At 40.9% G+C, this 17,818-nt stretch overlaps 1 protein-coding gene across 1 annotated transcript in view; it reads right to left on the reverse strand.

Moving 5' to 3' along the window:
- Positions 1 to 1,142: 1,142 nt before the first annotated feature.
- The window catches only part of VKORC1L1 (vitamin K epoxide reductase complex subunit 1 like 1), a 61,570-nt gene continuing 44,894 nt past the window's right edge, over positions 1,143 to 17,818 (reverse strand). The window contains exons 2-3 of the mRNA XM_034988746.1: positions 8,921 to 9,030; positions 1,143 to 4,998 (exon numbers count right to left, since the gene is read on the reverse strand). Coding sequence (XP_034844637.1) covers positions 4,772 to 4,998; positions 8,921 to 9,030 — 337 coding nt within the window. The 3' untranslated portion in view covers positions 1,143 to 4,771. The remainder of the gene's footprint in view (positions 4,999 to 8,920; positions 9,031 to 17,818) is intronic.

Consider the following 17,818-nt stretch of genomic DNA (forward strand, 5'->3'; position numbering starts at 1 on the left):
GTCCCATGACATCCGACTCCACTGAATGTGACGGGACCTTTTTAAACAGGCTGGGCCTACAGACCAGTACTCTGGGCCTTTGTACCTCTGGGTGAGGCCACCTGCCCTGCTCCTGGGGGACGGTCTTTGGTCTTTCCCTGTGGAACCATTCCTCCTCCTCTTCCACAGCCTCCATTCAGCTGAGTCAGGTACACTATTCCTAAGATTTCAGTATCAGTCCTGGTTTAAAGCTCACTGCTTTGGAAGAAGACTCCTGTTGGTGTCCAGTCAAATGGAGGACCATGAACCAATGTGGTTCTTAATACAGAACTCGATTCACTTCACTTGTGGTTGCTACCGCACGTCTCAACACGTACCCATTTTGATCCTTCCTTTCCAAGCTCCGGGAAAGGAACAGTAAAGATAATTTAACCTCCTTTTAGTGGCCATCTTTAGACCACTTCTAAGAAATTTGAGTGTAGTTGGTGAGGGATTCTAGGGGGTCCATGTTTCTTGGGACCAGTGAACTTCAGGTCCTTGAAGGCTTCAAGTTTTGGGTTACATTTAATGTCTGGGAATGATAGATAATTCTCTACTTGAAACATTAAAAAAAATTAAACGTAATACACACGCTTAAATGTTTTCCAAGTTAGCGGTAAGTTCCACTTCCTAAGTCGTAAGGTTCTAGCACAGAATACATGTGTTGTCTTCAGTAAAATCTGGCTGAACCGCATTTTAAAGGGATTCATCCTCCTTGCAGATGTTACCTTTGAGGAGACTGAGGGGAATCTTCAGGGGGAGCTAGAGTAAAGCTGTGGGCAAGCTCAGCGGCAAGGTCAGCTAGAGTAAAGCTCAGCGGCAAGCTCAGCGGCCCCGTCCCGTGTGCTTACACACCCCCGAGCAGGAACTCCTCTTTCATTCGGTCCTGACAACCACATACATCGCAAGCGCACGCAAATTCCAGGAACTACAATCTCCTAAGAATTCTGCATGTGTCTTCTATAAATTACAAATATGGAAGGGAAAAAGAGGCAGCTCAGTATACCTGTAGGAAGGAAGTTACAGCGTCAGCCTCCAGAGTAGCTGATGGGAAGACTGGACTGACCCCAGCACCTTGTCTGGACTGGGACACTTCAGCGTAAGAAGAATAGCAGCACAGCTTCCACGGTAATTACGGCTACATTTATTTTATACCAAAAAAGTTATGTGCAACAAATAAACATTCTTACATATTTACATTTGTTTTTACCAGTTAGCAAAACGGTCCTAAGTCTCGGATAAAGAATATTTCTATCTATAGTAAAGGGGGAAGTCTGCCCAGTGAACTCCACTTTAAATGAATGTTTGCTCTGGAGCTTAAAGCACTAGTAATAAATATTTCTGATGGAACATACTATACAGATCATACACCTAATACTTAGGCCATGCTTAATACAGTTTTATAACAAAACATTTCACCTTTTCTGGGCTCATTTGTTAAAAAAAAACAACAAAAAAACTAAGTAGCCTGGATTCCCACCCCTGCCCCTCCTGTTTTATCGAAGGGGAGAGTTCTCACAGATTAGGAATCATAAGTGCTGCCTAAAATGTCTGAATAGAAATGTTCCACCAATGCTTGCGTGTTGGGGGAAAACACACGAGGACAAAGGTTGCATGTTAGGTATTCCTTCCCAAATAGGTTACCAAAAATGCTAAGTGGATTTCTTGTTGGCATTTGTCTAACACGAACTTTCAAGACAAGATTTGCCAGCTTTCACTCATGTCAAGCGGTGGTTCCAATCTCAGATACGAAGTAGTCGCTGAAGAGGACTTCGCACTTTTGCTGCTAATCTTATAAATGAAATGCAAGCAAACTAAAGCCAACAAATAGTTTTAATTTCACTGGAGTCTTGGTCCTATATCCTACCGAGTAGGGTCCAAAGATCTCTTGTACCAAACGACAGATCTCTGTCTCTGTATGAAAATAGTCAATGCTTTCAACATCTTTAAAAGTAACGGATTTAAAGAGAGGTGACATACATCAAGTAGAAGTAATTCCTGGCACACAGCTAGTTAAACCTGAGTTATTCACCAGTTTACCTTCGTGGAAAGCACCTAGCTGCAATGAAAAACCGAATGAAATCCACCAAGCCACCTAGAATTTGTCATCGAACCACAGCTTATTTCTTCAAATGATACGACTGCCAAGTAAATAAGGGACTCGTTCCCCAAACCGAGAAGCATGGAATTACTGCACGAAACAGACATCCAGTCTCCCCCTCCCCCACTTTGTTCTTCCGTGTTGGTGGCTAGTGATGTTGCAGTGTTTTAAATACTGAGTCTAACGTAGTCATAACAGTCCTCAAATTCTACAGCACGGTGTCTTCTCCTTCTTGGGGCGGAAGACAGGATGGAGAGGGGAGACTAAAATCTTCCCCCGGGGTCCTGTTGCCTACTGAGATACCAGCAGCACGATGCTGTTACTTCAGGCAGCACGCCTTCATCGCTCAGTGAGAAAAAAGGTACGAATTCTACCGGGGTCACGGGAACGTGGCAAAAAATTTTGTACGACTGAAACAGTGGTGTTCTCCCCAAGGCTTATTAGGAAAGCAAAGGAAAACCTGGAAGGGTCTGGCTGAACGTTTTTCACGTTTTATCCTATAAGAGTTGAAGACATTTCCAAGGATGCAACATCAAGACAAGCTTTAACTATCCTCTGCGATTGATACAAAATATGATGAAAACCCTTTTAAATTGGGACATGAGGAACTTATTTAGCACAGCCGGTGTTATATATACCCCAGAAGTCTTCACTGTTAACCATTTCCACTCTAGCTTAGAAGAAAGAACCGGAAGCTGCTTGGCAGGACTGGAAGCGCTGCTACGAGATGACCTCACTGGACAAGTTCTTCCACGTTGGGACTTGTTTCTCCACCAACACCAGACATCCAATCCAATGCTTTCTGTAGTTCATTCACTACAGAAACAAGAACAGTACATACATAATAAAACAGGCATTGGACTATTCACATTCATGGGAAAACATAAGCCTGGAAATCCGAATTCGACTTTTACGAAACTGGGTAAAACTGGTTGAAAGTTCATTACAGTTCAGATGTTACACCTGCCTTGGGCCAAAAAAATACATTGCATCAGTTAGGACAGTTAGTTGGACGCTGCTGAAAGCTGCTGACTCTACACATCATGGCTTACAGAGCAGAGCCTGTCCCCTCCCTTCAGAAAGAAGGCTTGGGAAGCCCTCAAAAGTTCCCGGTCTCTCTTGAACACAACGATGACTCTAACTGGAAGCAAAAACATTGCTACTACTTCTCAGTGTAAGCAGTAAAATGATCATACAGAACCCTTCCAGAGAATAATGCAGGTTTTCTACTTCATGGTAAGAGGAAGGAAGGACACTTCTGCCCAAGTTCAACACACAAAATATTTGGTTTGAGGTTTAAGACAGAAGGCACTTTTAACATTCTGATAGAAGGTATTAACCATGGAAACATACTGTCGCAATTTCATTTGGGTTTATTCACATCACCTTTAAAACCTGGGCATTTGCGTAGTTTTCTAGAAAGAGCAGCGACACCGTTAGAGTACTTCACCTTCAGATATTTCTACCTGCACCACTCCTGATGGAGCAAGCTGAGCAGCGTGTCAGCCCTAAAATTTACAAATCTCATACTGACTCTACAGCAATTAAACTAGACATCCAATTAGTGCAGAATGAAACAGGAGATACTACGGAGCTACCCAAGAGCAATCCTACTCTGGAGCAACTGGGCTTATACTGGTTATTTCAAGGTCCTCATACTGTTTGGTCTGACTGGCACCCATGTTAAGGAAAAATATCTGCATGAAAATTCAGCTACTGTAAGAGACTTTACCTAAAAATGCCATATTAATGTTTCCAGCTTTTCTCCAAAGAAATCTAAGCCATTTCCCCATCTTTGGTGTCCTGAAGGCATTGGACGTGAAGGTCTGGTCACATGACACATTTTGTAAGGTTGTAATCGATCCAGTTTTATGACTAGACGCAAGCTTGACTTGAATGTCCAAATTTAGTTTCTTCCTTTCCGAGGAAGGAGATGAAAGGGAACCAACTACCCTATTATTTTTGCTGTCAGTATTGAACCCACAGCTGTCAGTTCTTTTCACAAGATGCTCTGTACTTACTACTTTCACTATTTCCTCAGTCAACATTGGGCTGACAATTCTTCATTGCTACACTTGAACTAAACTGTACAGTAAGTTCTGCAGGGATGGATCCAATAGGTCTACCTTTATTTACAAATATCACATAAATGGATTCTAGTTGAATCTATATGTTTAAATCCATCGGCTAAAAACATATTACATATTGTAAACATGGCAATATTTAATACAGTATCTATTCTAAAATATTTTCATGTCATGATCACATTTGTTATACCTGAAATTGAATTTATACACATTAGAGAATTACTAGCAATGGTTGCTCACTTTACAATCAAGGGCAGGGGGCTAGGGCTACATTTTATTATTTCAGAAACATCTTCAAAGTAAAGTTAAAGCTTGTCTTTGATTGGCTCGGCATATCCTTTTTTCTTTTTTTTTTTTTTGTAGCCATATTTAAAATGAAGATTGACACAGAAAATAGCTAGGGCCCCTTCTAATTTACAGGATTTTAAAAAATCAGTTTAAGATTCTTAGGGAAAGTGTCTGTTGTAAAGAATTAAAAAACAAACAAACAAACAAAAAACTGCTGCAAAATAAACTTAATGGAAAAGGGGACTTTCCGACTGTCAGTTCAGAGTTCGTCCGGCTGTCAGTCCTGCTTAGGCTGCAGCTGCCGTTTCCAGGCCTCATTCAAGTAAACTAGTCGTTTGTAGTTGATGATAAGAAGAATGAAGTTCAGCACATATGTGATGACGCAGATGATGCAAAACTCCTTCAGCACAAAGTACAGAATGTAGGCCAGGTACAGAGACCCGACCACAGACACGATGGAGGATGTCATGAGGATTAAAGCTGCAACTGCGCTTGCTGTCATGCCTGCAAGAGAAAGAGACACCGGCTCAGTCAGGCCTCGACAACGGAGACAGAGTCTCTGAGGGAAACGCTAGCATTCTGTGATTCGGCGCGGTGCTGGACCGCTGACTGTGCTGACACACGGGATGAAATCTGGGACCAAAAACGACTGGCCTGTTTTGTTAAGATTATGCAGGTTGACTTTGCACACAGAATACCAGCTGCAGTGTTTTTGATTTGTCAGTACTCTAGGTGAAATATTACTTACACCATAAACTAGCCTTACTTAGTTAAGTCACGCAAAGAAAATACGCAGTCTTACAACCACATCCTGCGTGAAGCTCATCTGGAAAATCGACAGCCTCATCGCTCCCAATGGAGAAAGGAACGTGAGGCCCAGAGCCTTCTCTCCCAAGCAGGCCGCACTTCCCCTGGCCTTTTCACCGCAGGCTCCCCATCTGTGGGCAGTAAAATCTGCCTTTTGTTTAGTCAGATTTTTCAAAAATCCACAATGCTTAGGTCAAACTTTCCAAAAATCATACAAAGATGATTGTACCAATATGCTGCTGAAGAAGGAAAAAACTTGCAATAAACATTTCAGGAAGGGCTCACCCGGGAAGGTAACGGAAACCACGTTTGGCCAGTTGGGCCCCATGTGGGTCAAAGCAGGTCAAGAAGAGAGGCCGTTCTGTGCGCTACACCGGGGCTCTGGGATGCTGACATTGTCACATGTACGGTTATGTAATTTCCTGCAGCCGACAGTCGGGAGAACACGTGCTCTTACTCTCAAGGACAGAGGAGACAGCAGAGCCTGTTAAACTACCCTCCCTTCCAACAACTAATGGACAAGGAGAACAGAAACAGGAAAAAATAATCGGTGGCGGGAGGTTTGAAGACGTTAATTAAGGAGCTGAAATCCCCACTGCCTGTTGACAAGAAGCTGCCTGTGGGCTACAGTCGGGCCACAAAGGCCGGACTTGCTCCCAGGACCGGTCATTCTAGCGTATGACCGTTCCTAAGGCTCCTCAAGGCTGCCATACCGCTGAATTCCTTGTGCCGGGGACGGGCAAATCCGACCGGCCACCTGCTCGTGCGCATGAAGACTGGACCAGCCGCGCTCACTCGTAGGTAACATCCTGAACGGTCTTCTGGCTGGCCCTGTCCTAAATATCTACGCCTTCAAAAATTAATGCTGTCACGTGAATTTGACTAAGAGAGTTGGTTTCAAAATGATATGGACAGGGCGCCTGGGTGGCTCAGTTGGTTAAGCGACTGCCTTCGGCTTAGGTCATGATCCTGGAGTCCCGGGATCGAGTCCCACATCGGGCTCCCTGCTCGGCGGGGAGTCTGCCTCTCTCTCTGACCCTCCCCCCTCTCATGCTATCTCATTCTCTCTCTCAAATAAATAAATAAAAAATCTTAAAAAAAAAATGATATGGACAAGTTATTTACTTTCTCCATGCCACTCTTTTCCTTGAGATTATAATCATTTTTCCCTCCTAATACTGATGTGTGAATTAAAAGAGCTACCAGGTGGGGCACCCGGCTGGCTCAGCCAGCACAACGCGTGACTCTGGATCTCAGGGTCGTGAGTTCAAGCCCCACGTCGGGCCTAGAGCTTACTTAATAAATGAATGAATGAATGAATGAGTGAGTGAGCTAATAGGTATAAAGCCCTTCGAATGCTCCATAAATCCCGGCTATTACTCTTGCACCCAACCTGTCCTGATGTAATGGGGCTGGTGGCTGGGGGTGCAATTCCCAGTGGGATTTACAAGGTGCTGTGACTAAATAAACGAGGGTTCGATCAAGCAGTGGAACATTCTGCAGCTGTGAAGAAGAATGAAGACAATGGACTGCTATGGAAATATCCCCACGATGAGTTAGTGGAGCAAAAAAGAAAAAAGAGTATGTAGGACAGTGTGTACAGCATCTGCCTTTTGTATTTTAAAAAGGAGGACGATGAAGAGGACAGGCTTGGACTTTCTTGTACTTGCCTAAGGAAAGTCCTGCAACACACAGCTACCAGCTGGGGACGAACGGCAGCAGGAAGTGGGCAGAGGGGGGCAAAGGGCAGGGCAGGCTTTCTGCTGGATAGCATTTTATATTTTGTTACTCTTGAACTCGTGAAAGCATTACCTATGGAAAAATTAAAAGTGCTGCATCTCAAACTACTTATAAGGCAGTGAAGCGATGTGCTCTGGCAAACTGTGTGAGATGAGTTCACGTGTGCCGCCTTCCATGTGCCTCCCGACATTGAAAATGCCTCATGTGGACACACAAAATGTGCACAGAAAAAATACACAGGATACACACCATTTAAAATCTCTATATAAGGAAATTCACAAATTAAATATTATAAATGGAAATCTGTTCCATCTCTATCTCTAAAAATTAACATAGTCAAAAGCGTTTCTTAGGCTATTTTAATTGCGGCTAATACATTATATTCTTCTTTAGAAATCCAAACAGAACAAATAAATGGAATAAAAAATAAAAGTCTGACCCCCTGGCCCCCAACCACTGGACCCTTTTCTATGCATTTACATATATACACACACACACATGTATATGTATGTATACATATATGTACTACATAATATACATATACATACATACATACATATACATGCATACATATATACGTAAATGCATATTTGTATTTAAATACTTCTCTAATACCTATTATACTACAATTTGCTTTTTTCACCAAATTACGTCTTGATCTTTCCAGAAGATCTTCTAATATGGATGTAACCTAATTTATTCAACCATTATGTTTTGCTAAGCTACTTCCAATTTTTTGCTATTTTAAACTATACTGCTATGAATATCCTGGTGCATATTTTTGTATTTCTACAGGATATGGAACTGGGTACACCTGATAGGAGTATTTAGAAAAATTTAGATTCACAATTTACCTCATAACAAATCAACTTCAGCTAGGCAGAAGAGCACAGAAGAGCTGGTAGGTAATGGGGTAAAATATTAACAATGGAAACCAAAGGTCAGAAATGGCTGGATTTAACTCTAATAAAGTATAAAAAAACTTCTGTACAATCAAAATTCACCAAACTAACATAAAAAAGGATAAAGAATGGGTAAAATGTAACAAATACGAAAATGGACTATTATCAGGATCCCAACGACAAAAGGGACAACGCAGGAAAATTAAAATAAAATGATGGGGATTTGTAACTATTAAATTAGAAATTTTACAGAAAACACTTTTAAAGTATGAAGATGGGTGAAGCTTTAGGGAAGCCGGACGATTGAGGGGAAAGTAGTTTGGTAATACGTATTAAAGTCCATTAAAAAAATTTATGTGTTTTGGCTCATTCACCCAGTGTTTGGAAATTTATTTTGCAGAACTAATCCAAAGAGGGAGGTGTGTGTGAAGGGCACTGTAAACAAAATTGATCACTGCAGTGTTATTTAGAACACAAAAACTTGAAACCTTGATATCAACAATAACAGAACACCGACAAGAGGAAACAACATGAAAGAATTCACATAAAGTTAAGTGAAAAGAGCAGAAGAAAATGGACACAGGTGTGTAAAGGTGATGGAATTACACGCACTGCTTGCTGTTAATAGTCTCTCAGGGCATAATACGTTTAAGTAACCCTAGAGTATATAAATTAATAAGGAAAAAATTTTTCTGGGGAAGACTGGAATAGTAAGTTCCCTGAACAGGACTGGTTTTTCTGGACACTATGGGACGCTGCTATCCCTGATTAAACACCAACAGATACCAAATTCAGCATTAGCATCATCAAAATCTCAGTGAACCAAATTTTCACAACAGAAAAATGTGCCACAAACTAGTGGTTCTATCATTAACATGCTTTTATTTACTATAAAGACATTTCAGGGCAAAGACACAAAGTACTAAAGGGAATATAACAAAACAAACTTATTTTGGTATTGCCGTATAAATACTTACCAAGTAATAACTGTAGTATATAAAATATAAGTCCAAAGACACTGTTTGGCTGGTTTAATACACCATCCTTTCCAAAAATGGAACCCAAAAGACCAAATCCTCGACCCCATCTGTAAAATAAGGAAAACCAGTAACCCCATTTTGAGTCTTTCTATTTTTAAAAATGTAAAATTGTCTGAGAATGCCATGCCAATATACCCAGCTAAATCTCCAAGTTGCCTGTTTCTATATATTCTCTTGTCCAAAAGATAGGATCAAAGTATTCTTTTTCTGATGGCATTAGTATTTGCAGAGGAAGGGCTCTCTCAACTTAAGTCAGTCCCTTCCCAGGAGCACCACTGACATTTTGAGCTAAAGAATTCTTTGAGTTGGGGGCTGTTCAGTGCATTACAGGGTGTTAGCAGTATCCCTGGGCTCTACCCACTAGATGCGAGTGGTATTCCCCAACCAGTTGTGACAAGCGAGAATGTCTCCAGCCATTGCCAAATGTCCCCAGGGGGCAAAATCTCCCCCAGCTGAAAGCCACTGACTTAAGCTGCCTTATTTCTTCATTCAGAGTGTGTGGAGTGAGGGGCACCTGGGTGGCTCAGTCGGTGAAGCATATGACTCCTGGTTTCGGCTCAGGTCATGATCTCATGGGTCATGGGATCAAGCCCTGCGTCCTGCTCCCCACTCAGCACAGAGTCGCCTCCGCCTGCTCACGCTCTCTCACACACACAAATAAGTAACTAAGTAAGTAAATAAATAAAATCACAAAGTATGTGGACTGAAATGTTGCTTCCTGACAAATTTCACCAGGATATGCAATAGGAAACATATCTTAGGAACATATTTTTAAACACAGAACAATATCAGAAACTATAGGTCCTTCCTAGAATCATACCTCAAGAGTAAAAAACTGATACACAATTTGCTCCATCAGTTTTTATTTGCAGTTTAACTTCAAATTCTGCACTTAACATTTTCAGGATCTTATTTTCCTATTTTTAAAAAAGATTATTTCAGATTTAATAAAATTTGACTCAAATATCAAACTAACATTTACTTTGGATGAAAACCTTTGAAAATAACTTTAACTCTGAATGAGAATGCTTTTCAAAAATAAGAAAGAAAACACCAGTCATGGTTTTAAGTCCGTAGTGAAGCACTCAATAAAACCTAAACTTTGGTTTGGAAAACAAACTACTTGAAAACAAGGATAAATAAGTGATTCTTTATTTGTCACACGAGTTTAATAGCAGTGTCCAAGAAAGAGTGAAACCTCTTCATAATGATATTGAGAGGGAAGAGTAACCCCGATTTTACAAGCGAGTGAGAGTCCTGAAGATTTTTATTGTACAGAGTTATACACTTTGAGGAACACAAAATAATCTCCATCAGATTTGTGCATTCTTTTACACATCAAATAATTGTGCACGTTCTAAGTGCAGATAATGGGTCAAGTGCTGGGATACAGGAGTGAACAAATCGGAAAATGTGGTGCCCCTTGTGGAGATTTTATTCAATTTAGGGAGGAGAAGCAGTGAACATGTAAACAAATGACAAAGTTACTTTCAGAAATGGATGAAACTATTAACAGATAAGCAGGAAAGGTGAGGGCAGAGTCATTCTAGACCAGAGCTTCTGAAAATTTAAAAATGCACACAATCATCTTGGGGTCTCATTAAAATCCAGGTTTTCCTTTAGCAGGTCTGTGGTAGGACCTAAGACTCTGCATTTCCAAACCAAGCCAAACCAAACCAAATGCTCCCAGCTCATGCTTCTGGTCTGAGGACCACACTTTACTATTGCTCTAGAAGGAGAAGGGGTGGAGGGAGCTAGTCTAGCTAGATGGTCAGAGATGGCCTTTTTCAGGAACGACATTTTGAATTAAATCCTGAATGATGAAAAGCAGCCAATCTCTTGAGGAATTGCAAGTACAAAGGCCCTGAGGCAGGAATGAGCGATGAGTGTGCAAGAAGGCCATCAAGGCTGACACAGTGATTAGGGAAGAATGGCAAACACCCAGTCGTTTATAGCATTTATGGCCTTTTGTAGGCCATGATAAAGAGCTTGAATTTTATTCTAATGGCAATGGGAAGACATTCAGTGGCTTTTAAATAGGCGAGTAATATAAGCTTATTTATGATCACTCTTAACTATTGTGTAAAAAACAAACTGCAGGAGGGCAGGAGCACACAGGAAGAAACTATATGCAATCAAACTTCTTAGCCCTGCTCATCTGAAGTAGGAATTCAAATGTAAATCACCACCTTTGGCAATGGAAGTAATTGGGCATACTGCCAAAATCATCATGGGCAAAAAGAATTTTTATATATTCCAAGCACTAGTCTGTGTCTAATTATTCACACAGGATTATGTTGATATTTTCCTTGAAAACAATGCAGAAATCCACAGAAAATACCGTTTTATCTAAGTAATACATGCATAAGGTTTAAAAATCAAATAATATCGACAGTCTTACAAAATAGACGTCCCGTGCTTCAGCCCTCTCCACACACAGTTCTGACCCCCCAGAGACAACCATTATGCTATCTTTTAACCTTTTTTCCCTATTTAATTCCACATTTTATTTTTTTATATTTTTAAAGATTTTATTTATTTATTTGACAGAGAGAGACACAGCGAGAGAGGAAACACAAACAGGGGGAGTGGGAGAGGGAGAAGCAGGCTCCCCGCGGAGCAGGGAGCCCGACGCGGGGCTCGATCCCAGGACCCTGGGATCATGACCTGAGCTGAAGGCAGACACTTAACCGACTGAGCCACCCTGGTGCCCATTAATTCCACATTTTTAAATAATATGCTTACTTGGCTATTTCTTGATTTCTTAACATATAGTGTATTATTAGTTTCAGGGGTGATTTCTGAATACTAGTATCTTATGACTTTCTAGTATGGTACACTAGAATGTTGCTTTAAAAAAACGTGAGGCAACCCCTTTGGGACCCCTCCGTCCTTGGGAGCTTTGTACTATCACTTTGCTAGCGGTCAATAAACCTTGCTTTGCTGCCCAAAAAACAAACAAACAAACAAACAAAAAACAATAACAACAAAAAACATTGTGGAGAGCTTTAAATGTATATACACAAAGTTAACAGAACAGTGTAATAACCTCATGTACTATCACCCAGCTTCGAAATCGCAACTTTCTTGCTTCATTTCCACCTCTACCCACTCACCACTCAAGGATTATTTTGTTACTTTTTTTTTTTAAAGATTTTATTTATTTGACAGAGAGAAACACAGTGAGAGAGGGAACACAAGCAGGGGGAGTGGGAGAGGGAGAGGCAGGCTTCCCCGCAGAGCAGGGAGCCCGATGTGGGGCTCGATCCCAGGACCCTGGGATCATGACCTGAGCCAAAGGCAGACACTTAGCGACTGAGCCACCCAGGTGCCCCTATTTTGTTATTTTTTAAGGCAAAATTTACACACATTTAATGCACAAATCTTAACTTTTCTGTAATTTTGGTGAATGGAACACCTGAGTAATCCTGGATCCATCTGAGTAGTCCTGGGACACTAATTCTGGGATACTTACCCAATAGTGTGAAAGGAGAGTTTAAGTAACTTTCATAAACAATCAAACAAACACTCCATATAGAGTGCTTCCATCTCCCCAGTTAAATTGTTAGCTCCTTCTCATCAGTCCACACTCTCCTTCACCACAAGCATCAAGTACCTGGCTAGCGAGGTACTATGATTCAGCAATCCCACTACTGGGTATTTACCCAAAGTTTTTGTATTTTTGTATTCTTTGGGTAAATACCCAGTAGTGCGACTGCTGGATCATAGGGTAGTTCTTTTTTTTTTTTTTTTAATCTTTTTAAAAAGATTTTTAGGGGTGCCTGAGTGGCTCAGTCAGTAAAGCATCTGCCTTTGGTCAGGTCATGATCCTGGGGTCCTGGGATTAAGCCCTGCATCAGGCTCCATGCTCAGCGGGGAGTCTGCTTCTCTCTCTGCCCCAACCCTGCTCATGCTCTCTCTCAAAATAAATTTTAAAATTTGAGAGAGAGACAGAGTGCACACTTGCGTGAGTGGGGGGAGAAGCAGAGAACGCAGACTCTGTCCTGAGCGTGGAGCCTGATGCAAGGCTTGATCCCAGGACCCCGGGATCATAACCTGAGCTGAAACCAAGAGTCGGATGCTCAACCTACTGAGCCACCCACGTGCCCCAGGGTAGTTCTATTTTTAACTTTTTGAGGAACCTCCATACTGTTTTCCAGAGTGGCTGCACCAGTTTGCATTCCCACCAACAGTGCAAGAGGTTCCTTTTCCCCCACACCCTCACCCAAAGTTGTTGTTTCTTGTTTTTTGTTTTAGCCATTCTGACAGGTGTGAGGTGATCTCTCGTTGTAGTTTTGATTTGCATTCCCCTGATGACTGATGATGAGCATCCTCATGTACCTGTTGGCCATCTGTATGTCTTCTTTGGAGAAATGTCTCTTCATGCCCAGTTTTTAATTGGATTATTTGTTCCTTGGGTGTTGAATTTTCCAAGTTCTTTATATATTTTGGATACTAACTATTTATTGGATAGATAACTTGCAAATATCTTCTCATTCTGTAGGTTGCCTTTTAGTTTTGTTGACTCCTTTGCTGTGCAGAAGCTTTTTATTTTGATGAAGTCCCAATAGTTTATTTTTTGCTTTTATTTCCCTTGCCTCAGAAAACATATCTAGAAAAACGTTGCCACAGCCAATGTCAGAGAAATTATTGCCTGTGTTCTCTTCTAAGGTTTTGGTTTCAGGTGTCACATTTGGGTCTTTAACCCATTTTGAATGGACTTTTGTGTATGGTGTTAGAAAGTGGTCCAGTTTCATTCTTTTGCAGGTAGCTGTCCCGTGTTCCCAACACCATTTCTTGATGAAACTTTTCCCCATTTTATATTCTTTCTTCCTTTGTGGAAGACTGACCGTGTAATTGTGGGCTTATTTCTGGGTTTTCTATTCTGTCCCATTGATCTATGTGTCTAATCTAGTGCCATACTGTTTTGGTTATTACAGCTTTGTAATATAACTTGAAGTCTGGAATTGTGATGCCTCCAGTTTTTTCTTTTTCAAGATTGCTTTGGCTATTCGGGGTCTTCTGTGGTTCCATACAAATTTTAGGATTTTTTTTTAAAAAGATTTATTTATTTAGTTGAGAGAGAGTGCAAACAGGGGAGGTGGGGTAGGGCAGAGGGAGAGGGAGAGGGAGAATCCCAAGCAGATTCCCTGCTGAACTCGGAGCCTAACATGGAGGTGGATTCTCATGACCCTGAGATCATGACCTAAGCTGAAACCAAAAGTCAGGGCACTAAACTGACTGAGCCACCCAGGCGCCCCTAGAATGGTCTGTTCTATTTCTGTGAAAAATGCTCTGGGTATTTTAATAGGGATTGCATTAAATGTGTAGACTGCTTTGGTTGGTTCATCTTTGACCCAAATAATAACTTCCTTGAATATTTAGTATTTGGGGGCATAAACAACCAGCACCACTTCCCTATGCTATGAATGAGAAATCATTCAAAGGTTTCTAAACACTCCTATTTTTGCCAGAAACAACAAATGTGAAAGTCAACAATGTTCCAACTCTGGTCTCCTAGGTCCCTGAGGATAAATCTAAGACATTATTTGCCTCTTTCACTCATTCCCTCCTAAGTGTGTAAGGAAGTTGGCTACATGAGAGACATGTAATAGTGCCATAGACTGAAATGCAGGGGTTGATATGAGAATCCAACGGTCTTCAATTTGAGCAGACATTAAAGAGATTTGTGGTGAGAGAAACAAGACCATTCATTTCTCTCGTGTGTGTGTGTGTGCATGTGTGTGTGTTTGGGAAAAGTTATTTTTTATAAAAATATTTTGTTAACATGTAATGGGGTTTACTATTATTTTTAAATGAATGAACACATTTAAGTAATTTCTCAGTTTTTAATTTCTAATATAGTAAATACCAAAGATATAACACACATAAATAAAATCAACTTGGGGTTCTCAATAATTATTGAAGTATAAAGGAGTCTTGAGATCAAGTAGTTTGAAAATCACTGCTTTTGACCAATTTCCCAATAAAATATATCACAGTTCAGACAAAATTTTTAAAAATTGGGGTGGGATAAAGTAGGGGGAACCTTAAAAGAAATAATCAAATAATATGCATTATAGTTATATATGTTTAAAAGATTTCATGGCCATAACATTAAAAAAATGGAAAATAATAAATGTCAGTGAGGATATGGAGATATTGGAATCCTTGTACATTGCTGGTGGGTAAAATGGTGCAGCCACTGTGGAAAGCAATTTGGCGGTTCCTCAAAAAGTTAAACATAGAATTACCAGATAAGCCAGCAATTCCATTCCTAGGTATACATTCCAAAGATCTGAAGACAGGTATTCAAGCAAGTACAAGTACTTGTTCATAGCATTAGTCACAACAGCCAAAAGGTGGAGACAATTCAATGTCCATCAACTGATGGATAGACAAACATGGTATATTCGTACAGTAGAATATTATTCAGCCATAAAAAGGAATGAAGCACTGATACATGCTACAATGTGGCTGAACCTCAAAAACATTATGCTAGTAAGTGGAATAAGCCAGACACAGAAAGTCACATGTTGTATCAGTCCACTTTCATGGCATGTCCAGAATAGGCAAATCCACAGGGACAGAAAATCGGTTAGTGGTTGCCAGGGATTAGGGAGGGAGCAGTGAGGAGCGACGGCTTAATGCGTACAGTATCTCCTTTGTGGGTAATGAAAATGGTTTGAGGGGCGCCTGGGTGGCTCAGTCAGTTAAGCGTCCAACTCTTGATTTCGGCTCAGGTCATGACCTCAGGGTCCTGGGATGGAGCCCCGCATCTGGCTCCATGCCCAGTAGAGAGTCTGCTTCTCTCCCTCTTCCTTGACCCTTCCCCCCACTCATGCTTTCTCTAAAAAATAAATAAATGAATCTTTAAAAAAATTTTTTTAAAAATGCTTTGGAACTAGGTGGAAGTGATGGCTGCACAACACTTTAAGTGTACTCGACAGGCTGAATGTCCACTTTAAAATGGCTAATTTTGGGGTGCCTGGGTGGCTCAGTTGGTTAAGCGACTGCCTCCGGCTCAGGTCATGATCCTGGAGTCCCTGGATCGAGTCCCGCATCGGGCTCCCTGCTTGGCAAGGAGTCTGCCTCTCCCTCTGACCCTCCCCTCTCTCATGTGCTCACTCGCTCGCTCTCTCTCTCTCTCAAATAAATAAAAAAATAAAAATAAAATGGCTAATTTTGAACAAATTTCACCTCAGTTAAAGATTTGTGGGGACGTCTGGGTGGCTCAGTCGGTTAAGGGTCTGTCTTCAGGTCATGATCCCAGGTCCTGGGATCCAGTCCCACATTGGGCCCCTCGCTCAGCGGGGAGCCTGCTTCTCCCTCTGCCTGTGCTCTCTGCTGCTCCCCCTGCTTGTGCTCTCTCTCTCTCTGACAAATAAATAAAATCTTAAAAAAAAAAATTGTTTTAAGGAAGACTATAAATACCACAAATATCAACTGTTTCTGAATGGTGAGGAAGAGTTTAATAAGGGTACTTTTTTCCCCTTCTACGTTGTTGTATTTTGTAAATTTTCTTTAATGACCAATATATTATTTTTATGACAGCAGCAAAAAAAGATGCTATATCAAGTTCATCAATCACATTTAAATTAATGACAAACCTTAATGTCTTTCCAACTCCACTCTCTCCCCCTCAACCAGATTTAAATTTTACTGCAATTTCTTTGCTCATGGAATATCTACAAGGCCCTAATATAATGACTAAAACATTCAGGAATACAAAATTAATAAAGAAAGGAAGTAAATAACAATATGAGCTTCCCTGATATTTTCCTTACTCTGAGAATTTGTTGAGATGCTGGCTTATACCTACCACTTACAGATATTCCTTTCACTTACAAATATTTAAGATCTGTTAAATATTTAAGATCTGGCTACTTGCTTCTATACAATTCTTTCCTTTTCTTTTTTTAAAAAATTTAAATTCAAGGGGCGCCTGGGTGGCCCAGTCATTAAGCGTCTGCCTTCGGCTCGGGTCATGATCCCAGGGTCCTGGGATCGAGCCCTGTGTTGGGCTCCCTGCTCCGCGGAAACTGCTTCTCCCTCCCCCACTCCCCCTGCTTGTGTTCCCTCTCTCGCTGTGTCTCTGTCAAATAAATAAATACGATCTTTAAAAAAAAAATTTTAATTCAAGTGTAAGTGAAAGGAATATCTATGACATATATTTTGCCTATAATTTTCTAATTTTATTTTTTTTAAAACTTTTAAAGATTTATTTATTTATTTGAAAGAGAGGGGGAGAGAGTGCACATGCTAGCCGGGGGAGGGGCAGAGGGAGTGGGAGACAAGCAGACTCCCCGCTGAGCAGAGTGGCCAACAGGGGGCTCAATCCCAGGACCCTGAGATCATGACCTGAGCCAAAATCAAGTCAGACGCTTAACTGACTAAGCCACCCAGGAGCCTCAATAATTTTCTCATTTTAGATTGTATGAGCATTTTGTAATGGCCTATTGGGATAAAAAATCTATTTAAACATTTTAAACTACACTGTTATAAAACTCTGAGAAGTTCATTTTACCGAAAACAAATAAACAAACCAATCTAAATAAGCTGCAACAAACAGAAATAAAAATTCAGTTGGTTTCCAAAGGTGGTTGGGTGCATTATGAACCAGATATGACAAAATGTTTGGCATGTTCAAGAAAAATACTAAGTATGTAATTTCCACAAAGGAAAGGTCTACCCATTGTGGACCAGCTTCCTGACAGATACCCAGAGCCCCCGTGCTAGGAGTGTGGGCTCTGTAGTCAGACAAACTTGGTTCTGTTATTAATAGGCTGTGTGACTTTGGATAAGTCACTTAACCTTGGACTCTGAATCCCCTCA

Source organism: Mirounga leonina, unplaced genomic scaffold (genome assembly GCF_011800145.1).
Source record: "Mirounga leonina isolate KUSES-001 unplaced genomic scaffold, KU_Mleo_1.0 Mir_454, whole genome shotgun sequence".
Lineage (NCBI taxonomy): Eukaryota > Metazoa > Chordata > Mammalia > Carnivora > Phocidae > Mirounga > Mirounga leonina.